This window comes from Taurulus bubalis, assembly GCF_910589615.1.
Source record: "Taurulus bubalis genome assembly, chromosome: 17".
In the NCBI taxonomy this organism is placed as follows: Eukaryota; Metazoa; Chordata; class Actinopteri; order Perciformes; family Cottidae; genus Taurulus; species Taurulus bubalis.
The window spans coordinates 7,106,041-7,126,216 of record NC_136605.1 but is presented as its reverse complement, the minus strand read 5'-3'; the positions used below and the strand labels follow the sequence as shown (position 1 = coordinate 7,126,216).

General features: G+C 44.9%; 3 protein-coding genes across 3 annotated transcripts; 1 reads left to right on the top strand and 2 right to left on the bottom strand.

Moving 5' to 3' along the window:
• The first annotated feature begins 1,094 nt into the window (after positions 1–1,094).
• Positions 1,095–4,579, top strand: kdelr3 (KDEL endoplasmic reticulum protein retention receptor 3). Its single transcript, XM_079233012.1, has 5 exons — positions 1,095–1,416; positions 1,838–1,938; positions 2,133–2,291; positions 2,476–2,728; positions 3,517–4,579. The coding sequence occupies exons 1-5, from the start codon at positions 1,326–1,328 to the stop codon at positions 3,558–3,560; spliced, it is 648 nt and encodes a 215-aa protein (XP_079089138.1). The 5' UTR covers positions 1,095–1,325; the 3' UTR covers positions 3,561–4,579.
• Positions 4,580–4,854: 275 nt separating this feature from the next.
• Positions 4,855–6,178, bottom strand: LOC306750156 (GTPase IMAP family member 7; the record flags this gene model as incomplete). Its single annotated transcript, XM_079233552.1, has 2 exons — positions 4,855–5,918; positions 6,145–6,178. 2 exons carry the CDS (start codon positions 6,176–6,178, stop codon positions 4,855–4,857), a joined length of 1,098 nt encoding a protein of 365 aa, XP_079089678.1.
• A 3,131-nt stretch (positions 6,179–9,309) lies between these two features.
• Positions 9,310–19,085, bottom strand: LOC306750155 (ankyrin repeat and fibronectin type-III domain-containing protein 1; the record flags this gene model as incomplete). The annotated part of the gene is made up of 18 exons (XM_079233551.1): positions 9,310–10,073; positions 10,500–10,704; positions 11,006–11,172; positions 11,721–11,883; positions 12,147–12,324; positions 12,672–12,838; positions 13,036–13,150; positions 13,301–13,407; positions 13,638–13,757; positions 13,915–14,044; positions 14,421–14,520; positions 15,011–15,115; positions 15,759–15,849; positions 16,108–16,205; positions 16,528–16,641; positions 17,980–18,180; positions 18,315–18,597; positions 18,924–19,085. 18 exons carry the CDS (start codon positions 19,083–19,085, stop codon positions 9,310–9,312), a joined length of 3,270 nt encoding a protein of 1,089 aa, XP_079089677.1.
• Between the last annotated feature and the right edge of the window lie 1,091 nt (positions 19,086–20,176).

Below are 20,176 nucleotides of genomic sequence, written 5' to 3'. Positions count from 1 at the left end.
TCTTAATTTAAATAAGAATAACACAAATAGAAACAACGCAGCACACAGCAGGAGGAGACTCAAAACACTCTTTCCTTTGTGGGATGGAATATTTTGGAATTACAATCTGTCACAAATAATTATTCATCTACTGTGAAACACGATTACTCATGAAATCCACTAATGGAATCAGTTCAAATCAGTTCAATATGATCTGATAACGACATTTTTGCATGTTATTCCACTCAATTGAGCGTGTGAACGTCAATCTCAAGAGAGGAAACATTGGTGTATGACTCATGTCGTCCATTTACCAGCGTTGATTCAGGAAGTAGGTAAGACAAGGCAATTTATTTGGAAAGCACATTTCACACACAAAGGCAATTCAAAGTGTTCCACATTATGTTTTGTTTATTAAACAGAAAATACAAATAAAACATTGATACACAAATGAAAAGGATAGCAACAATTGAAAAATGAAATGAATAGAAGACAGGTAAAGATGTCAGTGCAACATGGATAATAATGAATGTTTACGGTTCAGACAGAGAGGCACAGGAGAAAATACCTACAGTGTATGAGACACCACTCCTTCGCTCCTGGGGTAAAATGACCATGAACTCATCCTCTATCCACTATTGCGATCTGATAAATCACAATAATTTATTTGATTACTTCTAGAACAACGAAATGTTGTATTTAGTTTATGTCAATGTTTTATTTTCCTCCTCTCAACACCGATCTGATTCCGTATTTCCTGCGGCCTGTCTCCATCTGCTGTTTAATCTGGGCTCTACTTCCTGATGACGGCTCATTAAACCGTTTGTATGACGTCACCATCAAGCAACACCGGGAAGTAAAACGATGACATTTTTTTTTTATTTTTTTTTTACGGTTTATCTTATAATGAATCGTGTTAAATACTTGTTAACATGCTCGTGAAACTAAAGTATCTCATCACCAGACTGTGTGTTTACTAAAGTGAGCTTTACTTTGAAAAGGTCAGAACCGGAAGAGGATACATCTGTTTGTTTTCCGGTAGCTTGACGCGGGTTCCTGCAGCCTGAACTGTCAGCCACGTCACCTCCTCTGAAACAACTTTCTTTCGAGGCAACAAGCGGACACCTCTGACTTAATGAGGGGACTATCTGTCCGTCTGCGTGCGTTTAGATAACGCGCCCACGAGCTACCGACTCGGAGGTCACTGTGCAGCTGCGAGCTTCTTCTTCTTCTCTTCTTTCTCCCGTTATCGCGTCCAGTCATTTTGTGCACTGACCATCTCTCCGGAGGACGTGTAAGGCCCGCGAGGAGCTGTGCTTAGCTTTCGTTATTTTAACACAGACAACATGAATATCTTTCGTCTGGCGGGAGACGTGTCCCATCTGGTGGCTATCATCATCCTGCTGCTGAAGATATGGAGGTCCAAATCCTGTGCTGGTAGGCGAACACCGCTGACATATCACTGCGCGTGAGGTCGTGCCGCATACCTACCTATAGCGATGTAAACGCGTGTGTCCATCAGAAGCCAGTGCACAAATACACAGTGAAGTACTGTTGTTGTTGTTGTTGTTGGTTATCAGTTCAGTTCACTGTGGAGGGGCTTGTGCGTAATGGAGTGCTTCTGGAGGAGAGGGAGCGACGTGGCATGTTGACAGATACATCCGCTGCTGCTCCACCTATTCTAGTGCAGCCTGACTGGATCTTTAGTAACGAACCAAAATCTGCAGTGTATTGATCTCCTTTTGCTGTTAAATCATAACATTTGGGGGTCATGCTATTTCCTGTCCCGGACCAGGAAGTGAGACGGGCACACTGGACAGGGTTTCAACGTATTGTGTGTCTCTCATTATCTCTGCAGGCATCTCTGGGAAATCTCAGGTGCTGTTTGCAATTGTCTTCACCACCAGGTACCTTGACTTGTTCACTGTCTTCATCTCTCCTTACAACACGGTCATGAAGGTAAGACACACCAGGGCCCCCAATGAAAACACAATGTTTTTTTTTTTGCATTAAAATGTTACTTGTGTGACACACACACACACTGCAGCTCAATCCAGGTTCACACACGCAGAAGGCAGTATGTCAGTATCATTAATAGTGTTGTACAGTGTTTACGTGGACTTTCATTAATCAATAATCGACTCTACTCTCAGGTGGTGTTCCTGGCTCTGTCCTATGCTACCGTGTACCTGATCTACATGCGCTTCAGGAGCTCGTACGACTCTGAGAACGACACGTTCCGCGTGGAGTTCCTGCTGGTGCCGGTGATCGGGCTGTCCTTCCTGGAGAACTACGCCTTCACCCCACTGGAGGTATAGCAGCGCTCAGTCTTCAATACGTTTGGGTCCAGGTGTAGAAACGTTTAGATCCCGCCTGGGTCAGTTTTGTATTAATGTTCCAGGGTCGCCCAGATGATGCACTTCTTCCCATTTGTACTTTCAACACCTCCGATTTAAGAGTCAACTCGTGTGTCTGTCTCCCTCTGATTCCGTCCAGATCCTGTGGACCTTCTCCATCTTTTTGGAGGCGGTGGCCATAATGCCGCAGCTCTTCATGATCACAAAGACCGGCGAGGCCGAGTCCATCACCACCCACTACCTGTTCTTCCTCGGCCTCTACCGAGCCCTCTACTTAGCCAACTGGGTGTGGCGCTACCACACCGAGGGCTTCTTCGACCAGATCGCCGTGGTGTCCGGCGTCGTGCAGACCATCTTCTACTGCGACTTCTTCTACCTTTACGTCACAAGGGGTGAGTGGAGACGAGAGCAAAGGACATGATTTAGTTCACAATGTGCTGGCCGTGGAGACACGATGTCAGATCTGTATTTTGACTTTTCTCATTTACCTCATCTATGAAATACAAAACATAATGACAAAAGCTTATTATAATGTACCCCATGCCAAAATGTATTGTCAAAGCCCAAATAAGATAAGATAATCCTTTATTAGTCCCTCAGTGGGGAAATTGCGGGATTACAGCAGCCTTGCATACAATAGAGACACATAGTAAAACAAAACAATCAAGTAATATAAATAAAATAACAATAAACAGTAGTAAAACAGTAAGAAGAATGCAGTGTCAATTTCCAATTAATTGATTTTCCTCCGACATAAACGGAGGGAATTTAAATTATAGCTCCATAAAGAACAAATGTTTGTTATGTTTCCTTGATAAATGACAAAGAAAGTAAATTTACAATATAAAGTACAACTGATTGATACACAGTAGATGTATTAGTCAGACAACTAGGCTCTGTGTTGTGATTACAAGACGTTAATTATATTCAGTTAATTATATTCTCTTAATTATACTGTCTGCTGCTGTGTTCATTTTTATTCTTGCTTTTCCAGTTGAGGAGGATAAGTATCCTTCTTGGCAGCAGTTAAAGCAAAGCGCATGCATCTGGTTCTGTGTTTCTGTTGTTAGCTCACCTGGTAAACAGCGCCGTTGGGAAAAGTTTCACTTTGAGGTCTCAAAAGCAAACTTCCCTCTCAAGCCTGCTCTGTTCTTCCTCTTTGTCCTCCGCCCGTCTGCAGTGCTTCGAGGCCGAGGAAAGATGGGCCTGCCGATGCCCATTTAAAGCCGACCCCCGTGCCCGCTGCAGCTCCGCATCTGTTTCTCGCCGTGGGACTGATGGTCCGACGTCGTTCTGGAGACCAACATGTGTGCACCAGATTTCTGTGTGCTGTGATGGGTACTTGGTGCGTGAGTCTGTATGCATACATGTGTTGTGGTCAGAGATTTGGGACGTATGTTTGTTTTGTGTGGGGTTTTTTTGTCTTCATAAGATCCAAATGTCCCTGATGAGCGCGTGGAACTTTAATTTGAGGCGAGTGATTAACACTATAGAAACTGTTTATTTCTCTTTACTTTGGCTCTGGAGACTGTTACGATGTTGAATCCACAAAATTGTACTTTGTTTGCTGAGTTGAAGCTGTAAAAGGTCCCAGAGTTTCATGTCAAAGCTTCCTACACTTTATCCAATCACCGCCACGTTTGACAAACGTAGTCCTCCCTGATTTACAGCAGTGACAAATATTGTAGTTTTTTAATTTTTTTATTTCAAATATGTACTCTTGTCAAGTTTTATTTATGTAGCACAATATCACTAATCGTACGTTTTCCTCTCGGGGCGTCACAATCTGTACATCTTCCATAAAGTGTCTTCCTCTTTGGTTGTGTAACATTAGACGCTCCCTGAATAACTAACTGCATTATATGCAAACAATTTCTTTCCCCATTGCCAAGTATGTTAAATTTTTGTATTTCCTCTTAATCGTCGTCTTTCAATTTCAATGTATTTCTTCGTGGGAGGAAAAAGGGCTAAACACTGTGTCGTGTCTTAAATGAAGCCAAAGATGGAACAGATTATTCCGCCGATGTTTTAACTGTCGTCTTTCCTGGATTGTTTCTTTGACCAGACTGTCTTTTTGTGTCGGGGATATATAAACATAAAAGAATGGGATGGGGGGGAAGCAGTAGAGCGTGTTGAACTTCTGTCAAAGATAAATCTCTTTTTTTACACCTGCAAATGTTTTAGTACATTAAGTTGAATTGCTCACCATTTTTATGACATTACCTTTATTATAACATGTGAATCCTCTCAATTCAAAGGTGTGGCTATGTTCTTTGTTACCAATCCACACGGGCCGCCTCACACCAGGATGTTTACCTTTCTGAAGGGTGCAGACGCACACACACACACACACACACACGCACACTCCTATTTAATAGTGTGGTTTGAAAGTGCTGGTGCATTGTGTTGACGTAAAACAGATAACATTAGATGCACAATGTAAAAAAGAAAGACGTTCTCACATCACCCGTCTACATTGATCAAAGGTTTTAAATTGCAACGAGGGACACTTGACTGTTCATTGAGGAGTTTTCAGGAAGGTTTTCCTGTGCTTGTACAGCACCTTGCTCCCTTCCCTCACAGCTCCTCCCACCGCTTTGGCGGCTGCAGTGATGGAGAGCGGCGACGCTGCCAGAGCCGCCGCTCTCTCCACCACCTTCACCTTCTTCACAATCCTCCCTTTCCCGTCGGCGTCGTCTTTCCCCATGATCCCGGCTCCTTCTGCGGCGCCTTTCCCCACCGCGGTCACCAACTCGCACCAGAAGAGCCTCTCCGCCCGTTTCCTGGCCTCCTCTTCCTCCCTCCTCCTCCTCTCCTCTTCCTCCCTCCTCCTGCTCCCCAACTCGGGTCTCTGCTCCTCCTTGTTTTGAGCCGCCTTCTTCGGGGACTCCGCCTCGCGTCGTCTCTCTCCCAGAATCCTCTCTTGTGCCTCCCTGATGGCCCTCTCAGCCTCCTTGAACATCTCATTGCTATAGCAACCGCCTCCGTTGCTCGCCACAGTCCTGTCTACCTTCTTCAGGAGCTGTAGGACCTGTTGAGAGTCCGTTGTCTGTCCTTGTTCGCTGTTATCGAAGACGTGATAACCTCCACGGCAGCCGCTGACAAATTCCGACAGCTCGTCGCTCTCCCCCAGGAAGTCCTCGATGCGTTTCCCCTGCAGCTGGTCTCCCCAGGTGAACAGCGCCATGGCAAACCTGGTGGCTCCAGGTCCAAACGTAGCCTTGATCCACTCTAAGGCGTCCCTCTCCTCCTGGGTGAACCTGCCGGGCTGCAGGGTCACCAAGAAGGCGTGGGGTCCCGGAGAGGACAGGGCGACGCTCTGTCCCACGCCTGCCATGACCTCCTCAGGGGACAGGCACGTGTGCGAGAAACCCGGAGTGTCAACCACGGAGATGCTCCGACTGTGGACCGTCCCAGTCTGTCTCTTGCACTCTGTGGTGACGGAACAGGGGGAGGCGCTGACCCAGAAGGCGGATCTGCCCAGGATGGTGTTACCCGAGGAGCTTCTGCCTGTTCCTGTCCTCCCCAGCAGAACAATCCTCAGGGGTTCAGCCTCTGCTGCAGGGAGTGACGCGTCACAGACTGGGGGGCAAAATGACACGTCATATTACATGTATATTATCATTTTGTAATAATATAAATTATATTTAAAAGCAGATATTTAAAGAAAACATTTTAGTTAGATTTCAGATCATATTTGTGCTCTTAATTATTCGTTTATTTCATTGATATGACACATTATGATTATTATTGTTGTTTTTATTAATAGCCTGTAAGACTTGTGTAACAATAATAGTATTCGACATACCTGCATGTGACGCAGCATTTTCAGATGACGACATCCCAACAGAGAAACTACAATAACGCCTTATGGCTTGGTGGCTGTTTTTTTTTATTTTTTTGGTGAGCGAAAATACAGGAGACGTATTCCGTTTGTCTCCGCTGCGATTGAGACGTTTTCTTGCTTTTAACTTATTTAAGTCATTCAATTAGCACCGCAGAGAGCATCGGTGCAGCTGCAGTCCATGGAAGAGCAGGGAGGCGCTGTGCAGCCCAGATGTGATGACGACACCACAAAGGAAAAGTTAAAACTGTTATTAAAACGTCTCTCTACTAATGCAGCGACCAGCAGTACTAGTGTCACTGTTGTCATTGTAGAAATCACTCAACCAATGAGTTGCACTTAGAGATATTGACAATGATATAGTATTGCAGTTCTCCATTGTGACCACTAGAGGGCCGTGAACACTCGCTGTAGTCTCAGGGCAGCGTTGACTCACGTACGCTAATATTTTCAGTAAAAACAATTAAAAGAGACAGCTGTCTTTCTAATATCGACCTGCATTGAATCACACAGAGAAATATATCCATTTAAATTAATCCTTACAGCTATTGAAGCGAACTTATCAGTGACACCAGTCGTGTTGTTCTTCAAAAAAACAACGTATTTTTTATTTCTCACTCTGCCAAGTAACGTCTCTCTCAACGACTGCAGGATTATACCAAGGAGTTTAGCTCAAAGTAAATGATGCACGCAGGCAATGTAAGTGCAGGTAGTTACAGAATGTGGCTATCTGTAGTTGTTAACCTGCTTACCTGGATCTAGTCCTATAGTGTTTTTCTCTGTACATTGCAATCCTATAGTTTTGACTTCAAGTACATCTTGATAATCAAGATGTATGGTTTTTGTGTGTGTTTTTGTTCATATTTTTTCCCCCATTAAATGGTATATTTGCCTTTCTGATTGACCTTTTGATTCTGTGTATTCCTGGTAGGACATGTTGAGGGAATTAAAAGCTAAAATAAGCTTGAGAGGGGAAGCCTGAAAAACATTGCCACCATTATATTGCTTTATAAATGCAGAGGTGCAAATTCAGTCTATTTGCGCATGCACAAAAAAATCTAAATGAAATATAATTTCATTTAGATTTTATATATATATATATATATATATATATATATATATATATATATATATATATATATAAATAAATATTCATATTTATAAATGAACAAAAAAATGTCTAACGCGATGCCTGGATTAGTGATCTTCTCACAGAAACCCAAGGTCTCGAGAAGTCATTCGGAAGATTCCTCTTCCTACGTCAGTTTAGGCGGCAGCTTGATGGGAGGCTCCCTCTAGGGTCCTTGCGGACTCAGTCGAAGGGTAGCGCCTACAACCGTGTCAAAGCGTACCAACGCGGATTTGAACTCGGTACTCCGGTGTGACAGACCCATGCACTAACCATCAGACCACCGCGCTAGACATTAATGTATGTGTCAATGTACATTAAAAACCACCGAGTGCGTGGACTCTAAATCTGGCATCTGAATGCAAAGGTGAAATGTCAATCATTTCAGGACGTGCAACTGACATAAAGATTATGTCATCCCTGTATTTGCAGTTGAAAGCCAGCATTCAGTAATAACGATGAGGGATAATAATTAGTAATGGGAAACCCGTAATTGTGAAGGTTAATTTTAGATGGAAAACAAATGATAACGTTCTGCTTCGAGCTCCTAATCAGTGGGAATAAGATAATTAGAAATGTAATATATCGTATTACCTTATCATGTAAAGGTCTGAACGAGCGCAACTGGTGTTTGATTTGACGTCAATCACATTATGGACACGCCCACAGGAAGAAGAGCGCTAATTAGGCAGGACAAGTGAGAACACCTGTTGAAGTGCAGCAGGACCTTGAAACGTGGCGATTACGAAGAAGTTTAGGAAATTAAACATGGAATGCTGAAGCAGTATGTGATCACAGGCATTGTTTAATAGGATTTTTAACAACAACAGTTTGGGCTGTTTTAGCCCACTTAACAGTCTAACACCTATATGGCCATTCTTTGTGTATTTATCTCATTCCTACCAAAGATAATGCCTCCTAATTAAAAAAAAAGAAGCAATTTATGGACTTTAGTTTAAAAGGCACTGAGCTCTCCTGCTCTATTCTTCTATTCCCAATCTTTCCAACACATTTGTTCAGTCTGCATGTTTCCTTGGCTGTAGCTCAATCTCTGGTTGACTGGATGCCATGCAGGAGGAGGTAAAGATACAATAAATAAAAATGCAAACATTGTAAGGCCAAATCTCCTCCAAGGCAAAAAAAAAAAAGATCTGACATGAATGTGTGAATTTGAATGTTTTGCATTTTCCCTGACTAACTGAGAGCCAGAAAACAATGTGCATGCTATGCTACATAGAAGGCAAATAACAGAAACAAATGAGTACTTTTGAAAACCTGTGAATACGCCTTTGTAGTGAAGGACCATTTGTGTAAAAAATAAAATCTGACGAAATGGAAGAAGAAATCCTCTTCTACGTCCTTCTCACAACTGAAAGTTGACATCTTGAGTATTCTTGCAGCACCCGCATTTTGGCTCCGGCTTCCCTTCCTTGTCTGAATTGCATGTTTTCTCTCACTAGGTATCGATCTAGATATCCGAACTGGCAAACTAGCAGTTCATGTAAAATCTACAGAACTATAAATCGTGCTACTGTTTCGTAATGCCAAAAGTGCACACAGGTAAACCAAAAAGAAACGATTTAACGACATATTCAGAATAACAGCTCTTTATAGACGGCACTTCCATTGTACTGAATTGTATGCGATGAGTTTATTTATGAGCTCCATCAAACAGCAATGCTGCTTCATGCTGTAGTGAGGGATGGAGTTTACTACTTTAGCTTAGTTTTTCCACACAATAAGCTCTGATGGACATTAGAAAAGACAAACCACAGGGCCAGAAATGTGCAAAAATCATAAATCGTGTGAAAGATGAAGTCAAATCTAGATGTCACTTGAATTTTTCTCCGCGACAGTTAATGTTAACCGGCCAGTTGGACACATATTAAAAATGCCATTTCGAACTAGGATTCTCTGTCCGTAAATGAACGGTGCTGCAGCCCACTGATTTGTTTTTTAATTGATACGAGGTCGAAGAAAGGCTGGCGCTTGAGTTGATATCAGGATGAAGTGTCAGCTGGTGTGTCCCACTCCACCTGGTTTCTCAATGGAAAGCTCGCTCCCTTGTGTGGAACCTGCAGCGGTTCTGTATCCCCTGGATTGAAATCCCAGCTCAAAACAGGCGCGTCACCGCCTGTGCCATTCCCTGTGCCATTCCCTGTGCCATTCCCTGTGCCATTCCCTGTGCCATTCCCTGTGCCATCCACTGTGGCCTGGGAGGCAGACGTGTCTGTGCTTTCACAGTGAGTCTCTGTAACACTACTGGGCTGTGACACACCACCGGCTGAATTCTCAAAGTCAAAGAAGGTGTTGCTTTCGCCGATCCCCAGTCCAAAGCTCTCCAGCATATCCAGTACTGACGGTGTGGACGGGCCACTGGGGGCCTCCTCCTCAATAAGACTGAGAGTAGGCAAGATGTCCACCAACTCTGCCATCTCCATCGGCCGGATTACCTCGGTGATGCTCGAAGAAAAGTCCTGTTCTTCACTGTAGGACTCCTGTGTTTCCAGAACTGTGTACCCCACTTCGAACTGTGCAACAGCACCAGGCTCTAGTCCAGATTCGATTAAAGCGTTGGCACATCCTAATTCTGACTGGCCAAGGCTTGTCAAGTCGACAGTTGATTGGCCGATGTCTACAGGGTATCCTCCCTTCGCGACACCCTCCATTAACAGCGTGGCCTCTTCAGGGACAACCATGATTCCTGATGGAGCGGCGATCTCAGCAGGTACGACGTTTGATGGAGTCCCACCGACTAGAGACTCTGGAAGGGAAATGGGGAGACAAAAAGAAAATTACAGCAGCATTCAGTCTGAAGCAAATTACAGAAATTCATATTGCAGCTAACATGCTAAATATTAAACAAGATACATTAAACATTATACAAACTAAACATCAACATTAACTTTGTTATCAAAGCAGTTTTATCTCACTTGAACATAGTATATCTTATACATTATTTTATTTTTTGTATACAGTCTCTGCATGTGATGCGCCACAACATGTAAAAATAAACCCAGAAGGGAACCATGTCGATGAATATGTTGAAACGTGCTAATTGCTCGTACTGTATGTGTTATGTAACTACAATTATAACCTTGTACTTTATTTCCTTGGCTGTCTCAATCCTAAAAGTGGTACTAGAATATAATTCGATACGGGCTTCTCTACACACACATCATCATTGTACCTGCAATGGCTCTCTGTGCCTGTATGCGATGGGGCCACGTCAGTCTGGCAGTCAAGCTCTCCTCCTCTTCCTCACCATCAGGACATGGCGGCGGGTCTCCTCCCATCACCAGGCCAAGAGGCACCGCCCCGACCCACTGCTTGGACCGAACGCACTGCAGACAGTCCATAATCCAGCGGGCATCCCTCCACACAACATCCAGACGCTGAAGAAACAGGTAAATAATGTGCAATAAAGACACTGGAACAGTGGAATTAGCTCAAGTGCAACCAAAATCTGATTTAGTCATCCCTTTTTGTTGTCTACTGGAAACTGGCCTCTTAGTGATTAAGGGAAATTCTCAAAATATAGGATATTTGGGCTCCTAACTTAATCAAAAACATGAGTAAAAGCCATAATGTCCAATGAAAAGCAGACAAAAAATAGTTTTTAAGCTCTGAGAGCACTCTAGTGGATCAGGACGTTGCCCCGCCTGTACTACACGTTTCACAAGTAGACAACCTTACATGGGAAAGCTCCGTGATGTGGTTCAGGCGCTCTCGGGCCTCCTGCACTTCCTTGGTGTCCAGCGCCTCCCGCAGAGCCTGCTGGGCCAGATGAGAGTCCAGCTCCAGCTTCACCCAGGCCTGGCAGTACTGGGAAAGGAAGTCGCGTTCATAGGTCCAGAAGTGAACTGGTGATGAGGCAGAGTTGAGAGGAAAAACAAAATGAGTACAGAGAGAAACAAAAAGCCTCAGAACTAATTAGTGCTCTTTATCAAACCGTTCGTGTTTGAATTTTAAAAAAAAGGGTCGACAGGAGATATGAATTCAAATTAGAGACGGAATAAACTCAAGTATGGATCAAAAGGAGGATCAAAGGACTAATTAGATGAGGAAAAACAAAAGAAGTGACTCGTCTTCAAAAGACCAACAGGCATATTATACTTTCCAATCAAACTGCCAATGGTTGAAGTGCATTTTATGGGTTATTTCGGGAGGTTATCTCAAATTCTTTACTTTAGTTCCATAGAAGATGAAACAACATATCAATCTTAAAGAAACACTCGTATGCGGTGCTGCTATTCCTGTGAACTCAAACCTCCCTGGACTATAAGCTGCAAATGAAGGTTTTCCTGCCAGGTATTCTAATATATCCTCGAGGTCCACAGTGGTCCCAGTTTGATGAATTATGTATTATCTCGCTCTCTCGGTCCTACTATTGCGAGAGAGATCCGCCTACCCAGCTCAAAGATCTGCAGGGGCATGGTGAGTCCCGGCTCCTTCGTCCCCACCAGAGGCCAGTAGTTGGAGCTGAAGTCCTCACTGGGAGGCAGCAGCAGCAGCATGGACAGCTTGTCTCCAAACTGCAGCAGTTCCCGGGTGTACACTCCGTACTGATACGCCTGACACACACACACACACACACACACACACACACACACACAGACACACACACACACGACCGAATGTTGTGAAAACCTGTTCATGTTGAACTGAACTTCATTACGCCTGCATTTACCCAGAATGCAATCCGGAATAAAGAGAAAGTACTGTAAATACAGACCAAAGAAGTTCAGAATAACCTTCATCATTCTAAACAATGAATCCCATAATTCTCCAGAAAGAAGAGCGTCAAGGTGGCTGTTTTGCAAGCTGTTTTTTTTACCCTGTAGAGGGGGATGTTGAGCTTTGTCAGGAGGTGTGCGACCGCCGCTCTCAGAGACATGATGAACTCCGCCAGCCCGCTGCTCTCCATCGCGCTCTCATCCTCGCCACTCAACAGGTTCGGAACGCTGCCATTGGCTGTGGTGTAAACATGACTCTGGAGCCATGCCCACTCCTCTCTGTAGAACAGCAAGGATGCAGTTAAAAGGTGTAGTAAGTAAGCAGGAAGGGTCGTTTTGCATGTTGTGGGCCATTAACTACTAATTGCATTTACTTTATGTTCAGGCAGAGCCTTTTCCAAAGCATTGTCTTACATTTATGGATTGATTTAGATACTGTTGGGAGGTGATGCAGTCACAGTACAGCTGCCTTGTTGGTGTGGAATTAAAGGGAAAGGAATTACCACATTAAGTTTTTTTTTGGTTTGGTATGCTTTGGAAAATGCCCAACAAAGACAAAGTGTGATTTGTTGTTAGAGCTACAGCGTGGCGCTGGCACAGTAAGTCACATGTTCAGACTGCATTACCTGGAGACGTGGGCATTGTGTCGGACCCGTGTGTGGCAGAGTACATTGGGCAGCCTCTGGGGCACCAGGACCCGGATCTGTTCCACCGAGCTGCACAGCTTCAGGATGCCGACGTACAGACCCGGCTTGGCGCACTGAATGCTGTGCCTGTGGAGGGTCAGTTTCTCCTGGACAACAGTGAGAGGCCATTGCAGGGTTAGGCGTTTTAAAAGATGTTAACAGGATGGAGAGTTCAGATGGGAGTGGAATAGAGAAAACCAAAGTCAATGCACTCAAACACTACACACTCTACCCTCTGTTACGCACAGCCACTGCTCCATGATGTTAGACTTTTTCTGCGTGCCTCTCTTTCACACAAGCTCACCTTCAGCTGCTCGTAGAGCATGTCCATGGCAGTGGGCTCAGGCAGCCGAGGGGTTCTGCTGCGGTTCTTCTCCAGACGGGCCAGGGGCATCCAGTGGAGCGGAGGGTCTGGTGGGCTATGAGCGGTGGACACAACAACGGGTTCAAATGAAATGCAACCACGTGGAAATGAAAACAATATGATGAATTCATATTGGTATAGCACATTGATTGAAAATGCTTTGTTTCATTGGGTTAACATGATGAAACGAAGGACACTGCCTCACCCGGGAGGGTTTGGGAACTCCTTCAGAGTCACCAGTAGGACGTTGCCCTGCCGGTCTTTCAGAGGTTCGTAGTACACCTGGCCCAGGTGCATTGTCCCCAGGGAAGACTGACAGCAGAGAGAGGTTAAAACAGAAACGTGCAGATGAATAAATGCGAGGATGTTAGGGATTAACATGCATGTTCTGGGGGTACAGGTATGCAGCCTGAGATAGGGAAGCGAGGCACCAGAGAGAATAGCAGTGAGAGTACAAAGGAGGGCTATTAAGAGGTAATTTAAATAGCAATTAACCCATTCTGATGCCTGTCATCGCCCCTGCATGCGGTTTAACTTCCTACCTGCAGCTGGGAAACGGCTCTTAGAATGTTGTGCCTGTTCTGAAGGAGGGAGGAGGAAGATGAATGAGCCGAGGAAAGGGCCTGCTGGAGCCAGGGCACTTGTTGCCATGCACAGGACAACTACAAGAAGGAAAAACATGACATTTTTCAACTGTAGAATCTGTAGAAGTGGTAGATGAGAAAATGAAAAAAACAACTGACGACGTTTATTAACCGCGTTCCAAACGGATCTAAAAGTTACCAACAGCGTTGACGCCAGTGACGTCCGACAGTTTACCTTGGCAAACCAAAGAAAGTCTTGGGTGATGGAGGTGGAGCAGCACTGGATCTCCACCAGTGGGATTTGATCTTCAGCTGTCACCAGGATGTTTTCCTTGTGGTAGAACACAGTAGCCAAGTACACGCCCCTAAAACAATCAATGCAAGACGGGCCAAATGAAGGGAGGAAACATGTTTTTCGAAATACATCCCTGTCAACTGTAAATGCCACTTCACCTCATGGAAACTTATGCAGAGGTTTGTTTCTTCATTTAAAAAACATTTCCTACCTAATGTAGTGAATACAGGCTGCTTAAGACTTGTGGCAGCTGAAGCCTTGATCAATTCAGTCATTTCAAACATCGCCCCGTCGTAAACACCGCTTCACTAGTCTTATGGCGACGGCAGCTTTAATGTGAATACTGTGCTTTTTAATGACCGTAACAGGTACTATCACTGTTGTGATCGTGTCACATGCTATGCCCTCAAGGCTCAGTGGGACAGGTGAGACAAATGGAGCGCTACCTCTGTAGGAGACGAACAAACTTGGTGGCGGACTGGAACAGTTGTTTGATGCCTCGAGACACAGACAGCCGCTTGCTGGGACTCTGGGGCTTCGAGCCCTCTGTGGAGCGGAGCAGAGGAGGATGAGTCAGCATGAGAATCACTTTTTATCTGCCGATGCACATTTACTGGGCACGCACAACATATTTGAATGTCCGAGGGTGTTGAGACGATATCCTCTGGAATGAGTTTTCTCACACACACATTAATACAAGTACAGCGGAAAACAAGGTAAAACTCATGCTGTCATACTTGGAGAGAGATTTTTTTTTCAGTACATAAAATAACCACCAAAGGAACAACGTTTCCCAGGAGTTAAAAGTAATAGAAAATTGGGACTTTGCTACCATTTAATACTAAATGTGCATACATTTAGAACATGCAAATTGGCCAACGGGGTTAATATGTATTTTTCTTTCCAATGTGACAGAAAATACAGTGATACAGTGGAATTGAATACACAGCGTTTCATATTTGGACTCGTATACACTTGCTTCACAGCAGCTATGTGATTGCTTCAGTTGTTCCATCACCAAGGACCCGGCTGTTACCTTTGCAGAATCCTCTGTAATGTGGTTCTCTGGCGTCTTCCAGCAGTTTCCTCACAAGGCCTTCGTGATTCCTGAACTGTGACACGCCGATGCACTCTCTCCAACCTGCACAGGAAGAAAGAGACACAATTAGGGGGCAAAAAAATCATTCAAGACATCAAGAACTCATTTGCAGGAGAATCCTGAGTGCTGCTTTTTCCGATCTTTGTGATCAGCAGAGCGATTGCACGAGAGACAATCTGTCTACTTGTTTCAAAGGCGATTCATTCTAAGCTGCTGGCGTCTCCTTAAAGTTAGATGTGTTACCGAACTGACACTGCAACATGTTGAATATCACTACTTTGGTTGTCCTCTGACTGTGTCAATATTTCCCCCTTTATTCTCCATTTCAAAAACACTGCGTGGCAATTTTCATTTCACAGTACGAAGTGGAAAATAACACCGAGTAATGGAGAGAGAAGAGAGAGAGAGAGAGAGAGAGAGAGAGAGAGAGAGAGAGAGAGAGAGAGAGAGAGATTACGAGGCCAATTCAAACTCACAGTACAAGGCCCATTGACTCCCACTGACATCTTTAATTCCACGATTTAATATTTCCTTAATCTACCAGGCATGAGTGGAATCCACTTGTTCACATTAAGTCTTAATGTCAGCCAAATAATTTCATTACGCGAGGACAGAGAGAAAAGAATGGAGCCCTTTCGGAGCGGTACATCTGTGTTCATCAGAGTTTGCAGTTCAGTATACTCACTGGAGGGGGCGGCGCTGACCGGAGTGGAGCACTGAGGCGGGCCCCATCCTTTCACATTGTAGCAGCTCACTCGCACAAAGTAATGCGTTCCCTGCATTTGAGGAAGCACCAGAGCATCCAGATTATTACCATGCATTAACCTTATGAAATCATTTATTCCCGGACAAAGGAATCACATTCTGGCGTCATTATTAATTCATCTGGTTACGTAAGGCCGCCCAGCGGGATAAGTGCTCTCTTATGGGAAGTGGTTCAGGGCAGTCGATGGCGATCGGGGCACACAAGAAACGCTGTCTTGTGTGCAGGTCCAGAGCTAATGTGTGTGTGCAGAGTACACTGTCTGCCTTACTGTCGTGAGTCCCTTGATGCTGTAGGATGGGTTCTTGGTCTCTGAGACTTGGGCTGAGCCGAGGATGCGTTTGAAGCTGGCTGAGGTGCTCCATTCCACTGTGAACACAAAACAATCTCACTGACAGCAGATGATTCTCTGGCTTTACTCAAAGCCCCTTACGGGAGAACCAAGGATTTGAGTGTTTACAGTTTCTGGAACTTGCTCATACCTGAGCTTAATCTACCCTTGGCTGCAAAGTATGAAACATATGCCGCTGTAGAGCCAAGTAGCAAAAATACAGAAGGCAAGTGAGATCCATGACTATGAGGCTTTTATACCCGTCGGCCTCAATGATGCGTGAGACTGTGATTGTATTTATTTAACCGTCCGGTGTCTCTTCATCTATAATATATTAATGTCTTGTTATGCACCACCTACCTCTGTGGCGGGTGATGAGCCCGATGGTGGGATCTTCTGGCTCTTTGATTGCCACAAACAGAGAGGACGTGCTGGTCACCAGTATGGACACATGACTGGGAGGCCCGGGGAGCTCTGGTGCAAAACATTTAGACAGACCACTGTTCAAAACAAGCACTTCTTATAGCGCTCGGACTAAATGATACACAATACAACAACCACAGAATACATATTGTACGTATTACATATAGTCTGTTCTATTGGAATGAATGTTTTTAATGATATATCTTTTTCATTGCTTGATTAAAAAGTAATAATAACACATTTGGCTCCTGGCGTGTAGTTCGTGTTAACATTGAGCAGCAAAACAGCGAACTCTCACTGGACAACCACAGATTAATACATAATTTGTTGGTATTTTTGACAAGAATCTCTGTGTCCTGGCCCTCAGCCGAACCAACCAGTGTTGCTAATAAAATGTGCAGCTTCTCCTCTTGCAGCTGTGCGTTGCCCCAAGACACTGAGTCTCCAGCAGCTCTGTGGGAGCTGGTCGGTGCTGAGCCTGCACTCTGACCCGCTCGCCTATGAATAGAGCAGTGAGAGTTTTCCCTACACAAATCCGCAAACTATCACAATATCATTATAACAACCGTAACCCCAGCAGCAGCCCAGTGACATGAATTCCTGCAGTGTGATCACATGTGATTGTAACACATTTATGTTTTACATTTGAAGCATTTAGCTGACACTCATCATCCAGAGAGTGTTATTCATTTCAGTGTAGCGAGCCTTATTGGCTCTACAATCACACTGTGATCTTAAAACTGGGAAGAGAACTAAACGCGTTTGAAAGATAAACGAAATGAGAGCTAAGGAGAAACATTCACACAGAGTCATTTAAGTAGTTGCAGAGGGGATATCATCACAGATAGTTCTGAAAAGCATGTTTGAAGCCAGGAGGAAGACGGCTTGAGCAGCTTGATGCAGGGAAGGAAAGGAAAGAGAAGAGGAAAATAAAGTGTGCATTTCTACGCAGCACCAAGGGTTTTTATTTCGATACAAGCGGCCATTGGCAGCCGGTGGACAAAGTGTAGGACATGGGAGAATTTGGAACAGTTGATGACAGGGCAGTTTGTTGAATTTTGGATTATTTGAGAGGGGTTGGAGGGACTCTCAAGAGAACAGCTACAGGCGTCACAAGAAATCAGCGAGTGGTAGGGCTGAATACCTGATCACTGTGGTGTTGTCAGCTAGAAGGAATGGGGGGAAGGGAAGGGGTGGGGGCATTAATCAGCTCTACCTTCTTGAGATTGAGTTTGAAGAGGGCAGGGGAAGAAAAAAACGAGAGAATACTAGTATTTATAGCTTGAGGAGACTGAAAAGACAAAAAAGAGAAAGAAATAGGCCTGTGACCTAGTTTGTGTCCAAAGCAGTACTTCATCAAATGTCACTAGCTGACCCAAGACCACTGACCCGTGTTTTGGAAGTTCTGTCTCATGCGGCAGTACAGTTGCAGCCTGAGGCTCCAGAGGCGGATGTGTCTGTGGACGTCGGCCTGCGCCTGAGGCCCCGCCCCGGCCTTCTTCAACAGCTCATCCTTCCTCTCCTCCACCCGTTTGCCCGCCAGTGCCACCAGAGCATCCAGTTTACGGGCCCACTCTGCTGGCCGGCACACTGAGAGAGAGAGAGAGAGAGAGAGAGAGAGAGAGAGAGAGAGAGAGAGAACGAAAATGATAAGGGATTTGCATTGAATTAAACCCGTCCACTTCCAACAGAATGTTTGTGTTATGTCAAAACGCAAGACTTACAAACAGGGTTATGTCTGGCCCCCGCCTTTGTCAACACATGGAGCAGAGGGGAATTGTGGGTAAGGGAAGCCACGTCCAGGGGGACCAGGCCCTGTTCGCTCACCCTGTTTACCCCTGTCTCCCTCTCCCTCTCCCAGTCCTTGTCTTTCTTCTCCCCTCGCTCCCTCGTGCTGCTTCCTCCTCCTCCTCCTCCTCCTCCTCCACAGTTGGTGTTGTCTCTGGACAGCAGGCTTTGTACGGCCAAAGTGTCCTCATTTTCCACTGCTTCCCACAAGGTCTGGTACTAATGGGGAGCAGGGCGAGGGACAGAAGAAGAGAATTCATATTGAACGAGAGATTTATTTTACGAGATAGAGGGATGGGAGTTTCTGTGCAAAGAAAGAGGCAAGGGACCATGCGGTAACAGAGGGCACATAAATCAAATCATAAATCAGAGCAGCAGTCTCGCCTAGGATAATGTATTCAGAGTTACACAGTCAGCATGTAATGTCAAAATAAGATCTCGTAATTCTTAAATAAAGACAACCTGGCAGAGCACAGGGGAGCATTTCAGCCAAAGTGACTGGACCTCCCCTTTAAAAAAGAAAATGACGCCATATAATATCTTACAGCATCTGCAGACTTGCGCTGGTGTTTGGTCGCGTTCATTTCCGTGGCAACAGATGACTCTCCACCCCTCAGTCTGACGGACAGGTTTCTATAGATGCGCTTGGGCGAGACAGGGCCGAGAGAGCGCCGCCGCTGGAGTGGGTTGCTCATGGATACGGACATGACAGGGGAGGAGAGGGAGAACGAGGAGGCCGGAGATAGCTGAAGAGAAGGAAGACAGAAGAAGAGAGAGTGAGCGGTGTGAAGGATGGATGAGTTGATGGGGCGGGCAAGATTAGGACCCCCAACCTACGAGCCATAGAGAGAGAAGATGGGATGAGAAAAGTGGCATTTGAAACAGAAAACAAATAATGAAATAACAACATGGGGGAGAAAGAGGAGACTGTGAGAAAAGGTGATAGTCATCAGAAACCTGGAGGAGTGCATGAATGGAGAAAACAGAATGTACAATCAGGCTCACACAGATTCCTCCACAGTTGACGGGTGAGTATGGGCTGTCGTGGAGGGGGATAAATGGATACAAGTTACAATGCCTGTACGCAGTCGATAAAAAATGCCTCGCAGCATTTATCTTTGTGCCTCTTACTATTCCCCCTTTTTGTTCTTCTGTTCCTCGCTATTATGTGACACAGGTTTTATTCGCCCTGAATGGAGTCTCTCAGCGCACAAAGCGGCCGACCCATCAATCCAATTAACTGAAGAAAAGCAATCTCGTGTAGAGGAGCCAAAATTCTTTCCTCGTAATAAATATGAATCTCCTCGTATCATCGGCTTGAAGATAAAAATCCATCATCGCCGCCGCAGTAATGATGGTTCATTATCAATTCCATCGTGCTTTCATCATTACAATCAGTCACTTTTGGGCCTGAAGATCTGTCTTTTTCTGTTCTTTTCTTTTATCTCCAACACTTGGAGCAAATGCAGTCAGGCATAACCCCCACCCTGCTCCTTTTCAATCGTCACGTCTTACATTTGTCACTGTCTTTTCTTGTCATCTGCTTTCTCTCATCTTTCTTTTTATAGTTCGGCAGGACTTTTTACGTCCGTCCAGTTCTGAAGAGCATCTTTGGAAATTCAAACTCCGTCCTCTCTGTCGTCTCGCATCACTACTTTCCCATCCAAAGGGAAGCCTCAAATTTCAGAGTTTTTTTTGTTTTTTGTGTAACCTCTGTCGAGTCAAGTCCTGGTGTACAGAGTAGTCCACTGTCCTTGTGTGAAAGCCAATACTCCCCTGGTTGGTGCTCTAAGGACAG

Bases quoted from the DNA above. Each gene is read 5' to 3' on its own strand.
- kdelr3 (XM_079233012.1), top strand. From the start codon at position 1,326: ATGAATATCTTTCGTCTGGCGGGAGACGTGTCCCATCTGGTGGCTATC. The intron at 1,417-1,837 runs GTAGGCGAACAC...TTATCTCTGCAG, and splicing joins GAGGTCCAAATCCTGTGCTG to GCATCTCTGGGAAATCTCAG. The intron at 1,939-2,132 runs GTAAGACACACC...CTCTACTCTCAG, and splicing joins CTTACAACACGGTCATGAAG to GTGGTGTTCCTGGCTCTGTC.